General features: G+C 43.9%; 1 protein-coding gene across 5 annotated transcripts in view; it reads left to right on the plus strand.

The window, feature by feature from the left end:
• The window catches only part of tbck (TBC1 domain containing kinase), a 223,558-nt gene that overhangs the window by 32,520 nt on the left and 175,595 nt on the right, over positions 1 to 15,443 (plus strand). For all 5 annotated transcript variants that reach the window (XM_070872609.1, XM_070872627.1, XM_070872618.1 and 2 more), the window contains exons 4-6: positions 11,680 to 11,794; positions 13,882 to 13,955; positions 15,055 to 15,196. In XM_070872609.1, the coding sequence (XP_070728710.1) occupies positions 11,680 to 11,794; positions 13,882 to 13,955; positions 15,055 to 15,196 (331 nt within the window). The remainder of the gene's footprint in view (positions 1 to 11,679; positions 11,795 to 13,881; positions 13,956 to 15,054; positions 15,197 to 15,443) is intronic.

Here is a 15,443-nt window from a genome sequence, read left to right on the forward strand (position 1 = left end):
ATATAAATGCAAGTTGTTGTCTATTTTCTTTGAGTTAACTTTGTTACGTTGTCCGGTTACAACTGAGCCACAGCTGATGCATTTGGTATCTGATGCCTTCGACTATGGGGCAGTGGGCTAACCCTGATAAAGTAGCACCTTGGTTAGATTCCAATATTTATTTATTGGGCAGCTTTCTTCAGCAGAATTTGTTCACTCTGTCTTGCGCCAGTCCCTCCAGCAACTACTATCAAATTGCGGCAAGATTGGCTTTAAGTAAAGAATGGGGCCGACCAGATGGACCAAATTGGTCTTTTCCAGCCCCGGACATCAATACGCTCGTCTCGGAAAGCCTGCAGCGAACATTCAGTGTGCTGATCTCTGGAGAGGTTTTAGTTATGAAGAAAGGCTTGAAAAATGAGGGCTTTTTTTGTTTGGGAATGGAGAGGAAGTTGAGGGAAAGGTCTTGCACCGAGTTTTTGGAGCATAAATGCCGCAAGACTGGTTGGTGAATTGGTAACAAGGGAGGCAAGGACTGAGGACTGCCACCAGGAGAATGAAGGAGGAAGTTTGATGAAATTCTTTACAAAACTATAGAACATGGAACGATTTGCCGAAGTGACTGTTGAGTTTATAACATCATTTAAAAGTGGATGGTTAAATATTTGAGAAGGAAGACTCGAAAAGGATACAGGGAAAGAGCAGAGAAATAGAATTAGAGTAGATAGCTCCAGTTAATAAGAACATAAGAATTAGGAGCAAGAGTAGGCCATTCGGCTCCTCAAGCCTGCTCCGCCATTCAATAAGATCATGGCTGATCTTCTACATCAACTCCTCACTCAGTCCTAAATGACCCCTTATTCTGATACTGACCCCTGGTTCTAGACTCCCCAGCCAGATGAAACCTCCTCCCTGCAGCTGTGGTTTATTGGGCTGAATGGCTTCCTCCTTTTCTACTTTAATAGTTGTGATTTTACTCTTGCATCAAGACGAAGCTGTGAGCATGGGGAGTAATTTCAACCTATCCATGACTGGATGCCTGAGCTGCCCGTCTTACTTCACATGATTGAACTCATTAGAAAGTAAATCTGGGTGGGGTGTAAAAAGGACATCTGACCCGATCTCATCAGTTTCCTGCCGGGCAGGTTAGGTTAAAAAAGAAAGACTTGCATTTATATAGTGCCTTTCATGACTACAGGACTTCCCAAAGTGCTTTACAGCCAATGAAGTACTTTTTGAAGTGTAGTCACTGATGTAATGTAGGAAACACGGCAGCCAATTTGCGGATAGCAAGATCCCACAAACAGCAATCTGATAATGACCAGATAATCTGATCTTTAGGCTTGAGGGATAAATATTGGCAAGGACGTCGGAGGGAACTCTCCTGCTCTTCTTCAAAATAGTGCCGTGGGATCTTTTATGTCCACCCGAGAGGGGAGACGGGGCCTCGGTTTAACGTCGCATCCAAAAGACGGTGCCGCCGACAGTGCAGCATTCCCTCAGCACTGCACAAGGAATGTTGGGCTGAATTTTAGTGCTGAAGTCCCCGGAGTGGGACTTGAACCCATGACCTTCTGACTCAGAGGCAAGGTTGCAGCTACAGCTGACAAGTGACACCCCTCTTCCTCCCACCCCCCCCCCCCCCCCCCACAAGCCAAGACATTTCAGTGTCTGCATTGCGCCAGCTTGTGATCACACAATCCTACCCAATGTCAGTTGAACACAACACCTGAAGACTAATACAGGAACATGAATGGTGTGTGGGTGGGGATTATTGGGTTGCATGTAGAGAAGAATGAGTGGGACATGAAATGTGTCTTAATTCCTCACGCACAATATGAAAACAGAAACATCACGAGGACTTGTGGAATTCTTGGGAAAAAGGCCTCCTTTATGAACTTGATTGGTTATGCCACTCATTTTCTGACCTTTATAAATAATGGCCCTGAATTTGCGGTCGGAGGCTTCCTGCAGGTATGGAGACTCGCGGTCCTGGGCCTCTTCGGGTACCCACAGGTAGAGGATCACACATCTCCGGGGCGAATGCGGTTCGCAAGTGTCCCAGCGATCACATGGGCCGGCCCAACCAATAAAAGAAGGGAGTCCTCATTCATGCTTGTGGGGATTCCGTATGTACGGAAACCCTATAAGCATGAATGAGAATACTCCCAAAAAATACATCTACACATCAAATACATTTTTTAAAAACCATTACATATTTAAAATTAATTAAAATTCCATTTAATTAAATATTTAAAACAAAAATTTAATTATTTGAAAAATATATTTAAATGTTTTAAATGGGCTAAAACTAAACTTTGCTTGTTGCACAGGTTTTTATATTTTTAAACTCTTGTGCTGGTAAAAGAGAGCCCGATGCCTGCTTTTACCAGGGGTAAGAATTTCACGGGCATTTGCTGGGCAGAAGTTGGGCAAATAGCCAAACTCTCCACACACGCACGCCCTTTTCTCAGGGATGCAGAAGGTCTGTCAAGAAAATTGACAGACTGCAAGTTCCGGGTTTTCACTCATGCGATTACCGTGTAAAACCCCGGAACTTGCGCGGCCCTTAAGGGGGCGTGCACACCACACAGAGGCCGCAAATTACAGGCCTCGTCGCGAGCTATTTCTTACCAATGCTTTACAATTAACTATGCAGCTGTGTTCAACTGTGTACTCACACTCCATCTGGTGATAATATTGTGTAACTGCATTTGTTGCAGTGGCCATGCAAAAAAAAATGAAACCTGCATTAAACAAACTGTACTCAGAGGTGATGGACCAAATGCCAAAGTTATGAACCCTTTAGGAGAAGGTATGAAAAACTTTTCCTCCTGAAAAAGTACAGAAACATTCTGTTTTCGAAGAATAGCCGGGAATTTGCGGTCGGGATGACAGCGTTCGCCGTCATTCTGCCTTTGAAACTGGATTTGACACCAAAATCCTGAAATTGTGGTCTGTCATTGACGGGCTGCGCTGTGCCACCCCTACACACACACAACAGCCGACAATTAGTGCAATCACCCAAATCAGTGAAACTCAAGAAAACTTCAGCTCTTCTGCAGTAAGTACGCTCTTAAAACCCCTCACTATCAGTTCAACCCAATAGGGATTAAATGTAACTGGGGTTTTAACAGTGTATTGGCTTCAAAACAAAGGTTAAGAGCCTGAAAAACGAATTTAAATTTTTTTTGCAGTGTGAAATTTGTCCATTTAAAAATTAAAATATTTAAGAAACTTAAAAAAAAAAAGTTTAATTTTTTTTTAATTTGTTTCAGGTTTGCCTTATCCCCATGTGAGCCCCAATCTTTGTTTTTCTCTCACTAACATTTTTTTTAAAGTCCCAATTTTAGGAGCATATCCACTTCCTGGATCGTTGTCTGAGAATTCTGCATTTTGATTGGCTGCTTAGACAGCTTGTTAACATCACAGCAGCTTGCACAAGGGGATCCCCACTATACTCCGTTGATTGGAATCGAATGTCAGAAAAGCCTAAGTTCCCAACACAGGGAGTCAAACCTTTGGTTCGCCACTGACAGCAAAATTGCAGAGAAAGAAAAGAAAGACAGATTTATATAGCGCCTTTCACGACCACTGGACATCTCAAAGCACTTTACAGCCAATGAAGTACTTTTGGAGTGTAGTCACAGTTGTAATGTAGGAAACGTGGCAGCCAATTTACCCTGCCCAAATTTTCAAGCTCCCACAAACAGCACTGTGATACTGACCAGATAATCTGTTTTTTTTTTGTTATGTTGATTGAGGGCTAAATATTGGCCAAGACACCGGGGATAACCCCTCTGTTCTTCTTCAAAATAGTGCCATGGGGTATTTTACATCCACTTGAGAGCGTAGATGGGACCTCGGTTTAACGTCTCATCTGAAAGACAGCACCCCCGACAGGGCAGCACTCCCTCCGAGGACCCTGAAAGCCTCCCTGAAAAAGTGCAACATCCCCACTGACACCTGAAAATCCCTGACTAAAGACCGCCCTAAGTGGAGTAAATGCATCCAGGAGGGCGCCGAGCACCTCGAGTCTCATCGAGAGCGTGCAGAAATCAAGCACAGGCAGCGGAAAGAGCGTGCGGCAAACCTGTCCCATCCACCCTTTCCCTCAACGACTATCTGTCCCACCTGTGACAGAAAAACTATGATTCTCGTATTGGACTGTTCAACCACCTAAGGACTTTTTTTTTTTAAAGAGTGAAAGCAAGTCTTCCTCAATTCCGAGGGACTGCCTATGATGACTCCCTCAGCACTGCACTGGAGTGTCGGCCTAAATTTTATTTTGTGCTGAAGTCCCTGGAGTGGGACTCAAACCCATAAGCTTCTGATTCAGAGGCGAGAGTGCTACCCACTGAGCCAAAACTGACAAAGAGGGCCATATAGTAAAGCTAAGTGATTTGAACATCAGTAGTGCCCTGTCAAGTTGGAAGTAGTTTGTAAATAATGCTCCTGCTTCTGTTGCTTAATCTAAAGCTGACGGATTTTGTAATAGTTAGTGCAGCTTGTAATTCTTCAGTGACAATATCTGTGACAGTTGAATGCTTGACTCTAACTAAGTACAAGCACCAGGGCTGCTGATTATCCAGACTCTCTTAACAGATGTTCGGTGAGTGTTCTCATTTTTGTGTCACAGCTAGTATATTTTTCAGGGTATCATTTGGAAGCGAGGAGTTTGATCTCCGCAGTGGGGAAATCTGCTTTGCATTTTCCCCACTCGGATAGTGTTTCCAGTAGCAAACAGCCCAGGATGTGCTTTTTTTAAAATGATACTCATGAATGTGAGGGATGTCACTGCTGGGGAAAGGAGCACTTTTCCACTTCATATGCCAGTGCAAGATTGAGCACTCCAGACCGGGTTATAGTACGTTATAGAGGCTCCAGATCGCAAACGAGCATTCATGATGTACCAACGTGATATTGCCATTTCCTACACCTCATTTATCTGTGGCCGCTTTGGAACAAATTACTGCTAAATCTCACTCATGTTGGCCAGTTTTGTGCTGTTGGTCATACAAGGAACTGGACTGAGATTAGCAAAACTTTCAAGTAGGACTTGTGCAGCCAGGGAGAGAAGAGCTTTAATTGATCAGGTGTGGATTCAAAACAAGATGCAGAGATGAAAGGAAAGAGTCTGTGTTAATCCACTGCATCACCTAGCCCCACAACAAAAGCATGATGGTACTGACAGTATATAATCTCTGTACATGGAAATACATGGAGAGGACACATTAGGAGTATGGTAGCTTCATGGTAATGTTCGAACATAAGAACATAAGAATTAGGAGCAGGAGTAGGCCATTCAGCCCCTCGAGCCTGCTCTGCCATTCAATGAGATCGCGGCTGATCTTCTACCTCAACTCCACTTTCCTGCACTATCCCCATATCTCTTGATTCTCTTAATATCCAAAAATCTATCGATCTCTGTCTTGAATATACTCAAAGACTGAGCCTCCACAGCCCTCTGGGGTAGAGAAATCCAGAGATTCACCACCCTGTGAGTGAAGAAGTTCTCCTCATCTCAGTCCTAAATGGCCAACCCCTTATTCTGAGATTGTGACCCCTGATTCTAGACTCCCCAGCCAGGGGAAACATCCTCCCTGCTTCTATCCTGTCCAGCATTAGAAGAGCTTTGTATGTTTCAATTAGATCACCTCTCTCTCTTCTAAACTCGAGAGGATATAGGCCAAGTCTACTCAATCTCTCCTCATAGGACACTCCCCCCATCCCAGGAATCAGTCTGGTGAACTTTCGTTGCACTCCCTCAATGGTAAGGATATCCTTTCTTCGGTAATGATAACAAAACTGTACACAATACTCCAGGTGCGATCTCACCAGGGCCCTACATAATTGCAGTAAGACATCTTTACTCTTGCACTCAAATCCTCGTAATAAAGGCGAACATACAATTTGCTTTCTTAATTATGTATCTGCACGTGAACTTTCAGTGGTTCGTGTACAAGGACACTCGGGTCCCTCTGAACACCAACACTTCCCAATCTCTCACCATTTTAAAAAATACTTTGCTTTTCTAATTTTCCTACCAAAGTGGATAACTTCACATTTCTCCATATTATATTCCATTTGCCATGTTCTTGCCCACTCACTTAGCATTTATATTTCCTTGAAGTCTCTTTGCACCCACCTCACAACTTACATTCCCACCTAGCTTTGTATCATCAGCAAACTTGGATATATTACGTTTGGTCCCCTCATCCAAATCATTGCGAGAGATTGTGAATGTTACTGGACCAGTAATCCGGAGGCCTGGGCTATTGATCCGGAGACTTGAGTTCAAATCCCAGCACGGCAGCTGGGGAATTTAAATTCAGTTAATTAAATAAATCTGGAATAAAAAGCTAATGTCTGTATGAAACTACCAGATTGTCGTAAAATCCCATCTGGTTCACTTATGGGAAAACCAGGAAATTCGCTGCTCTTACCTGGTCTGGCCTATTATGTGCCTCCAGACCCACAGCAATGTGGTTGACTCTTAACTACCCTCTGAAGTGACCTAGCAAGCCGCTCAGTTGTATAAGGTAGCTCACCCAACACTTTCTCAAGGCAATAAATGCAGACGAGTCACGCCCATATTCTGTGAATTAATATATATTTTTTATAATATCAAACAGGCTGAAACATAGAAACATAGAAAATAGGTGAAAGGAGTAGGCCATTCGGCCCTTCGAGACTGCACCACCATTCAATAAGATCAGGGCTGATAATTCACCTCAGTACCCCTTTTCTGCTTTCTCTCCAGAAAGTTGGGAGAGACGATATTGGCTCTAATGAACAAGATGTTGAATTATTGTGGGTGGAGATTAGAGATAGTAAGGGGAAAAAGTCACTGGTGGGTGTAGTTTATAGGCCCCCAAATAATAACTTCACGGTGCGGCGGACAATAATCAAGGGAATAATGGAGGCATATGAAAAAGGAACGGCAGTAATCATGGGGGATTTTAACCTACATATCGATTGGTCAAATCAAATCGCACGGGGTAGCCTTGAGGAGGAATTCAGAGAATGCATACGGGATTGTTTCTTAGAACAGTATTTTACAGAACCTACAAGGGAGCAAGCTATCTTAGATCTGGTCCTGTGTAATGAGACAGGAATAATAAACGATCTCCTAGTAAAAGATCCTCTTGGAATGAGTGATCACAGTATGGTCGAATTTGTCATACAGATTGAGGATGAGGAAGTAGTGTCTCAAATGAGCGTACTATGCTTAAACAAAGGGGACTACAGTGGGATGAGGGTAGAGTTGGCTAAAGTAGACTGGGAACACAGACTAAACGGTGGCACGATTGAGGAACGGTGGAGGACTTTTAAGGAGCTCTTTCATAGTGCTCAACAAAAATATATTCCAGTGAAAAAGAAGGGCAGTAAGAGAAGGGATAACCAGCCGTGGATAACCAAGGAAATAAAGGAGAGTATCAAATTAAAAACCAATGCGTATAAGGTTGCCAAGGTTAGTGGGAAAATAGAAGATTGGGAAAATTTTAAATGACAGCAAAGAATGACCAAGAAAGCAATAAAGAAAGGAAAGATAGATTACGAAAGTAAACTTGCGCAAAACATAAAAACAGATAGTAAAAGCTTTTACCGATATATAAAACGGAAAAGAGTGACTAAAGTAAATGTTGGTCCCTGAGAAGATGAGAAGGAGGAAATGTGGAAATGGCTGAGACCTTAAACAATTATTTTGCTTCAGTCTTCACAGTGGAAGACACAAAAACCATACCAAAAATTGCTGGTCACGGGAATGTGGGAAGGGATGACCTTGAGATAATCACTATCACTAGGGGGAATTGCTGGACAGGCTAATGGATCTCAAGGTAGACAAGTCCCTTGGTCCTGATGAAATGCATCCCAGGGTATTAAAAGAGATGGCGGAAGTTATAGCAGATGCATTCGTTATAATCTACCAAAATTCTCTGGACTCTGAGGAGGTACCAGCGGATTGGAAAGCAGCTAATGTAACGCCTCTGTTTAAAAAAGGGGTCAGACAAAAGGCAGGTAACTATAGGCCGGTTAGTTTAACATCTGTAGTGGGGAAAATGCTTGAAGCTATCATTAAGGAAGAAATAGTGGGATAGGAATAGTGCAATCAAACAGACGCAACATGGATTCATGAAGGGGAAATCATGTTTAACTAATTTACTGGAATTCTTTGAGGATATAACGAGCATGGTGGATAGAGGTGTACCGATGGATGTGGTGTATTTAGATTTCCAAAAGGCATTTGATAAGGTGCCACACAAAAGGTTACTGCAGCAGATAAAGGTATGCGGAGCCAGAGGAAATGTATTAGCATGGATCGAGAATTGGCTGGCTAACAGAAAGCAGAGAGTGGGGATAAATGGGTCCTTTTCGAGTTGGAAATCGGTGGTTAGTGGTGTGCCACAGGGATCGGTGCTGGGACCACAACTGTTTACAATATACATAGATGACCTGGAAGAGGGGACAGAGTGTAGTTTAACAAAATTTGCAGAAGACACAAAGATTAATGGGAAAGCGGGTTGTGTAGAGGACACAGAGAGGCTGCAAAGAGATTTAGATAGGTTAAGCGAATGGGCTAAGGTTTGGCAGATGGAATACAATGTCGGAAAATGTGAGGTCATCCACCTTGGGGAAAAAAAATAGTAAAAGGGAATATTATTTGAATGGGGAGAAATTACAACATGCTGCGGTGCAGAGGGACCTGGGGGTCCTTGTGCATGAATCCCAAAAAGTTAGTTTGCAGATGCAGCAGGTAATCAGGAAGGCGAATGGAATGTTGGCCTTCATTGCAAGAGGATGGAGTACAAAAGCAGGGAGGTCCTGCTGCAACTGTACAGGGTATTGGTGAGGCCGCACCTGGAGTACTGCGTGCAGTTTTGGTCACCTTTCTTAAGGAAGGATATACTAGCTTTGGAGGGGGTACAGAGACGATTCACTAGGAGATGAGGGGGTTACCTTATGATGATAGATTGAGTAGACTGGGTCTTTACTCGTTGGAGTTCAGTAGGATGAGGGGTGATCTTATAGAAACATTTAAAATAAAGGGATAGACAAGATAGAGGCAGAGAGGTTGTTTCCACTGGTCGGGGAGACTAGAACTAGGGGGCACAGCCTCAAAATACGGGGGAGCCAATTTAAAACCGAGTTGAGAAGGAATTTCTTCTCCCAGAAGGTTGTGAATCTGTGGAATTCTCTGCCCAAGGAAGCAGTTGAGGGTAGCTCATTGAATGTATTCAAATCACAGATAGATAGATTTTTAACCAATAAGGGAATTAAGGGTTATGGGGAGCGGGCGGGTAAGTGGAGCTGAGTCCACGGCCAGATCAGCCATGATCTTGTTGAATGGCGGAGCAGGCTCGAGGGGCTCGATGGCCTACTCCTGTTCCTAATTCTTATGTTCTTATGTAAGGGCCATATCAAACTCTGTCTTGAATATATCCAATGAACTGGCATCAACAACTCTGAGGTAGAGAATTCCACAGGTTAACAACTCTCTGAGTGAAGAAGTTTCTCCTCATCTTAGTCCTAAATGGCTTACCCCTTATCCTTAGACTGTAACCCCTGTTCTGGACTTCTCCAACATCGGGAACATTCTTCCTGCATCTAACCTGTCCAGTCCTGTCAAAATGTTATATGTTTCTATGAGATCCCCTATCATCCTTCTAAACTCCAATGAATACAGGCCCAATCGATCCAGTCTCTCCTCATATGTCAGTCCTGCCATCCTGGGAATCAGTCTGCACTGCACTCCCTCAATAGCAAGAACGTCCCTTCCTCAGATTAGGAGACCAAAACTGAACACAGTATTCTAGGTGAGGCCTCACCAAGGCCCTGTACAACTGCAGTACGACCTCCCTGCTCCTATACTCAAATCCCCTAGCTAAGAAGGCCAACATGCCATTTGCCGCCTTCACTGCCTGCTGTACCTGCATGCCAGCTTTCAATGACTGATGTACCATGACACCCAGGTCTTGTTGCACCTCCCCTTTTCCTAATCTGTCACCATTCAGATAATATTCTGCCTTTGTGTTTTTGCCACCAAAGTGGATAACCTCACATTTATCCACATTATACTGCATCTGCCGTACAGTTGCCCACTCCTCTAACCTGCAGCCTCTTAGCATCCTCCTCACAGCTCACTCCGCCACCCAGCTTAGTGTCATCTGCAAACTTGGAGATATTACACTCAATTCCTTCATCTAAATCATTGATGTATATTGTAAATAGCTGAGGTCCCAGCACTGAGCCCTGCGGCACCCCACTAGTCACTGCCTGCCATTCTGAAAATGACCCGTTTATCCCGACTCTCTGCTTCCTGTCTGCCAACGTTCTCTATCCACGTCAGTACATTATCCCCAATACCATGTGCCTTAATTTTGCACACCAATCTCTTGTGTGGGACCTTGTCAAAACCCTTTTGAAAGTCCAAACACATCACATCCACTGGTTCTCCCTTGTCCACTCTATTAGTTACATCCTCAAAAAATTCGAGAAGATTTGTCAAGCATGATTTCCCTTTCATAAATCTATGCTGACTTGGACCGATCCTGTCACTGCTTTCCAAATGCGCTGCTATTTCATCTTTAATAATTGATTCCAACATTTTCCCCACTACTGATGTCAGGCAAACCGGTCTATAATTACCTGTTTTCTCTTTCCCTCCTATTTTAAAAAGTGGTGTTACATTATCTACCCTCCAGTCCATAAGAACTGATCCAGAGTCGATAGACTGTTGGAAAATGATCACGAATGCATCCACTAATTCTAGGGCCACTTCCTTCAGTATTCTGGCATGCAGCCTATCAGGCCCTGGGGATTTATCGGCCCTCAATCCCATCAATTTCCCTAACACAATTTCCCGACTAATAAGGATTTCCTTCAGTACCTCCTTCTCACTAGACCCTCGGTCCCCTACTGGTATGAAGAGATTTCACAATGTCTCTGTTAGTTTTTAACAGAAACAGGCCATTCAGCCCAACACGTCTATGCTGGTGTCCCTCCACACAAGCCTCCACCCATTCAAATTACTTCTTCCCACCATGCCCCCATATCTCTTTAGTCCCTTCATTCTCATGTAGGCATCAAGCCTCCCTTAAATGCATCAATGCTGTCAGATTCAACTGCTCCATGTGGCAGTGAGTTCCACATTCTGACTACTCTGTACAAATAAATCCCTCCTGAATTCTTTATTTGATCCATTGGTGACTACATCATATTTATGCCCCCTTATTCTGGACTAGCTCACAAGCGGAAGTAGTTTCACCACATCCACCCTGTCAAACATTAATGGTTTGCCCTTCACAGTAACTTTTAAGTCGACATGACGTCAGTTGTTGCCCAATACAGTTAAAGTATGTTGCAGAAAATTAATTCCATTTTCTTAAATAACTTGCTGACAGACTTTGAGCAGTCTCTTTACACATGATGATCTCAGCACCTTATGGGGTGCCCATGCTAAGGAATGAAATAACTGTTTGAAACCCCTGCATGTGTGTGTTCTCTTGAGCTGAAGAATGTAACCAGGAGCACTAGATATAAACACCATCTAGAGGCAAGAAGCCCAACTGGCAGAGAGACTTACAGCTCCTTAAATTAGTTATTCTGACTAGTTGTGAATTTATCATTCCAACTAAAGATTGGAGAAGAAAAGACATGTTTGACAATGTAATTATACTACTTTTGACTTTTTTTCAGTCCTGGAAGGGTGTTACAAATAGCCTTTGAGGTATTAGAAGGGCTGGAATATATGAACAAACACAGAATGGTTCACCGAGCGCTTGCACCACACAATATTCTTCTGGATTGTGAGGTAAGGCCTCCTGAATTATTTTTATCTCCTTTTATATAGAATATGGTGCTTCATAAACTTGCATTAGTTATTGATTGAAAGAAGAACTCTTCAATGCTCGGTTAGTTGGAGCAACTAATAGCCAGCCTACTTGTGGCTGAGCATGTACACACTTGGAGTACTGCATACAATGCTGGTCGCCACATTATACAAAGGATATAGAGGCACTGGAGACGGTGCAGAGAAGATTTTACAAGGATGATACCAGAAATGTGAGGGTATACCTATCAGGGAAGGATAAACAGGCTGGGTCTCCGCTTGAAAAAAGAAGGCTGAGGGGTGACCTAATTGAGGTCTTTAAAATTATGAAAGTTTTTGATAGGGTATTTACAGAGAGACAGTTTCCACTTGTGGGGAAGAGTATAACTGGAGACCATCAATAAAGGATAGCCACCAAGAAATCAAATAGGGAATTCTGAAGAAACCTCTTTACCCAAAGAATGGTGAGAATGTGGAACGCGCTACCACAGGGAGTGGTTGAGGCAAATAGTATAGATGTATATAGGTGGAGGCTAGGTAAGCCTATGAGGGAGAAGGGAATAGAGGGTTATGTGGTTAGATTTAGATGAAGAAAGACAGGAGGAGGCTCAAGAAGAGTATAAACGCCAGCATGGACTCGTTGAGCTGAATGGCTTGTTTCTGTGCCATATACCCTATGTAATCCTATGTATGGCTGATGTTTGGATGTTAGTTGATGTAATGAAAATTAACTTGTGTTACATTACCTCTTTGGAATGTTCCATGGCTGGACAGCAGGTTCTGGAGTGCCCTAGGCTAGAGTGCAGGTTCTGGAACTTTCCACGGCCGGACAGCAGGTTCTGGAACTTTCCACGGCCGGACAGCAGGTTCTGGAACTTTCCACGGCCTGACAGCAGGTTCTGGAACTTTCCACGGCCTGACAGCAGATTCTGGAACTTTCCACGGCAGGACAGCAGGTTCTGGAACTTTCCACGGCTGGACAGCAGGCTGTGGAACTTTCCACGGCTGGACAGCAGGTTCTGGAACTTTCCACGGCTGGACAGCAGGTTCTGGAACTTTCCATGGCTGGACAGCAGGCCCTGGAACTTTCCACGGCTGGAGAACAGGCTCTGGAACTTTCCACGGCTGGACAGCAGGTTCTGGAACTTTCCATGGCTGGACAGCAGGCTCTGGAACTTTCCACGGCTGGACAGCAGGCCCTGGAACTTTCTACGGCTGGAGAGCAGGCTCTGGAACTTACCACGGCTGGACAGCAGGTTCTAGAACTTACCATGGCTGGACAGCAGGCTCTGGAACTTACCACGGCTGGACAGCAGGCTCTGGAACTTACCACGGCTGGACAGCAGGCTCTGGAACTTTCTACGGCTGGAGAGCAGGCTCTGGAACTTACCACGGCTGGACAGCAGGTTCTAGAACTTACCACGGCGGGACAGCAGGTTCGGGAGCAAATTCTTGACTGGCCGGAAGTTACAGAGCTGGACCTGGAATGGGCCGAATCCAGAGAGAGAGATCTGAAGCATCCCAAGGTGGCAGGTTAGGGTGGCGGTTCCAGGTAAGGCCCAAGGTTTAGCTGAACGACATTACTAAGTTTCACCCTTGAAGATGATCAATGGATTGCAAATAATGAGGCTTCAGTGAGCGACAGGTGGACGCTCCCAGTTATTTTTATACATCAATTTTTAATCCTTATCCCCAACAGATGCTATATCTAAGCTCAGTGAGGGTTATATGACAGAGTAGACTATTTGTTTCCCTGCAAATGTGAATGACAAATTCAGAAGTATATTATGTTTGTCTGCAGACCTGGATCTTACCACTCGCAGAGCTCTTGTAACAGTAGTACACTTTAAAAGCGGAATCGGTCCTTTGCATTGAATACTTCTTACTTGCTAAAGGAGCTAATCTAGCTGATGCCGAGTCATGTCTGGCAGTAGGTAGTTCGATGACATGGTAGGATTCTTGGTTTGATTTATTGGTTAAAGGTTTTGGGTTGATGGTCTGATTTATATTCTATCTCGTATTCTGGCAGAGCACCTGGTTTTAATAAGTGTTTGTTTTTATGCTTACAGGGTCACATTAAGTTGGCTAAGTTTGGTGTGTATCACATGACTGGTTACAATGCTGATGTTGATTTCCCAATTGGGTAAGAACTCACCTAGAACTCAGAAGAGTTAGAACGTGACTGGTGTCGTGAGTGCGTCTGTCATCGGAGCAGATTCTACAAACTTTTTTTTTCTTGCCTTTTGAGAATGAAAGGAATTGAAGAATTCTGTTTCAGCAATGTCTACAACAAAATGTTGAATTAGGTGTCGGCTCAGTTGGCAGCACTCTTGCCTCTGATTCAGAATGGTTCGGGACAAGACCCACTCTAGAGATTTGAGCTCGTAATCCAGGCTGACATTTAAGTGCAGTACTGAGGGAGCGCTGCACTGTCAGAGTTGCCGTGCCGTCTTTCGGATGAGACCTTAACCCGAGGCCCCATCTGCCCCCTCAGGTGGACGTAAAAGATCCCATGGCACTATTTCAAAGAAGAGCAGGGGAGTTATCCCCGCTGTCCTGGCCAATATTTATCCCTCAACCAACATTTTCAAAAGCAGTTTATCTGGTCATCATCACATTGCTGTTTGTGGAACTTGCTATGTGCAAATTGGCTACTGCGTTTCCTTCATCACACATCAACCGTAGTTAATTGGCTGTAAAGTGCTTTGTGATGTCCTAAGGCTGTGGAAGGTGCCATATAAATGCAAGTCTTTTCTTTAAATGAAATGAGAAAGGTATGGAAGAAGGTTTCAGCAGCAGGTGGGCTGAGGCGGGCGATAGAGACACAGCCGGATTATTGTAAAACCATTTGCACCTGGCAATTGAGCCTGCAAATCACATTGGAGTGAAATGAGTGCCTGAACCGGTGCACTACACATCCTGTCAGTGTTCACATTATTACTGAACATCTGGTTTAAGGCTGTCACTGAGCAGCCAGTCAAGGTGGGCTAAATAGAACATGATCCGAAGATAGGACTCTGACTCACTCGAATATAAAACACCCAATAAATGTTTCCCCGGGTATATAAGAAAACGTGCTCAGCGATGAGCCGATTTAACAAGCTGTTTACACTTATAAGCAGCTGTTTGACCCCACTTAAAAAAATGAAACACTCTAGTGCCTTTGGGCTTGTGGGCTGCTTGCTGACCCTTGCTGGTGTAGTTAAGCTGTCGGTTAATGTGTATTTATGGGTTGTGTTTAGGTATCCTTCATACTTGGCACCTGAGGTCATTGCCCAGGGAATGGTGAAGCCCACCGATCATACTCAGAGCGAGGGGTCATCGCCCTCGGGTCCCAAAGTCGATGTGTGGTCTCTTGGTGCGATACTCTTTGAACTCTGTGTGGTATGTTGAAAAACCATCTCTTCTGTAAGTAATCTAATGGTACGGTGCGATGGAAAGCGTTTCGGCGGTGCAGATTTTACATTGAACAGTCGTATTTAAACTTAATTGGCCCATGAGGCAGATAAAGGCATAACATTCCATTCACTATCCTGGTACATATTCTGGAAGGGAATTCAGACATTTTTATAAATTACTAATTTGCTGATTTTTCTTTGTTGAATGGGAAGAACATTGTATCCAAAATAAT

Source organism: Pristiophorus japonicus, chromosome 2 (genome assembly GCF_044704955.1).
Source record: "Pristiophorus japonicus isolate sPriJap1 chromosome 2, sPriJap1.hap1, whole genome shotgun sequence".
Classification (NCBI taxonomy): domain Eukaryota; kingdom Metazoa; phylum Chordata; class Chondrichthyes; family Pristiophoridae; genus Pristiophorus; species Pristiophorus japonicus.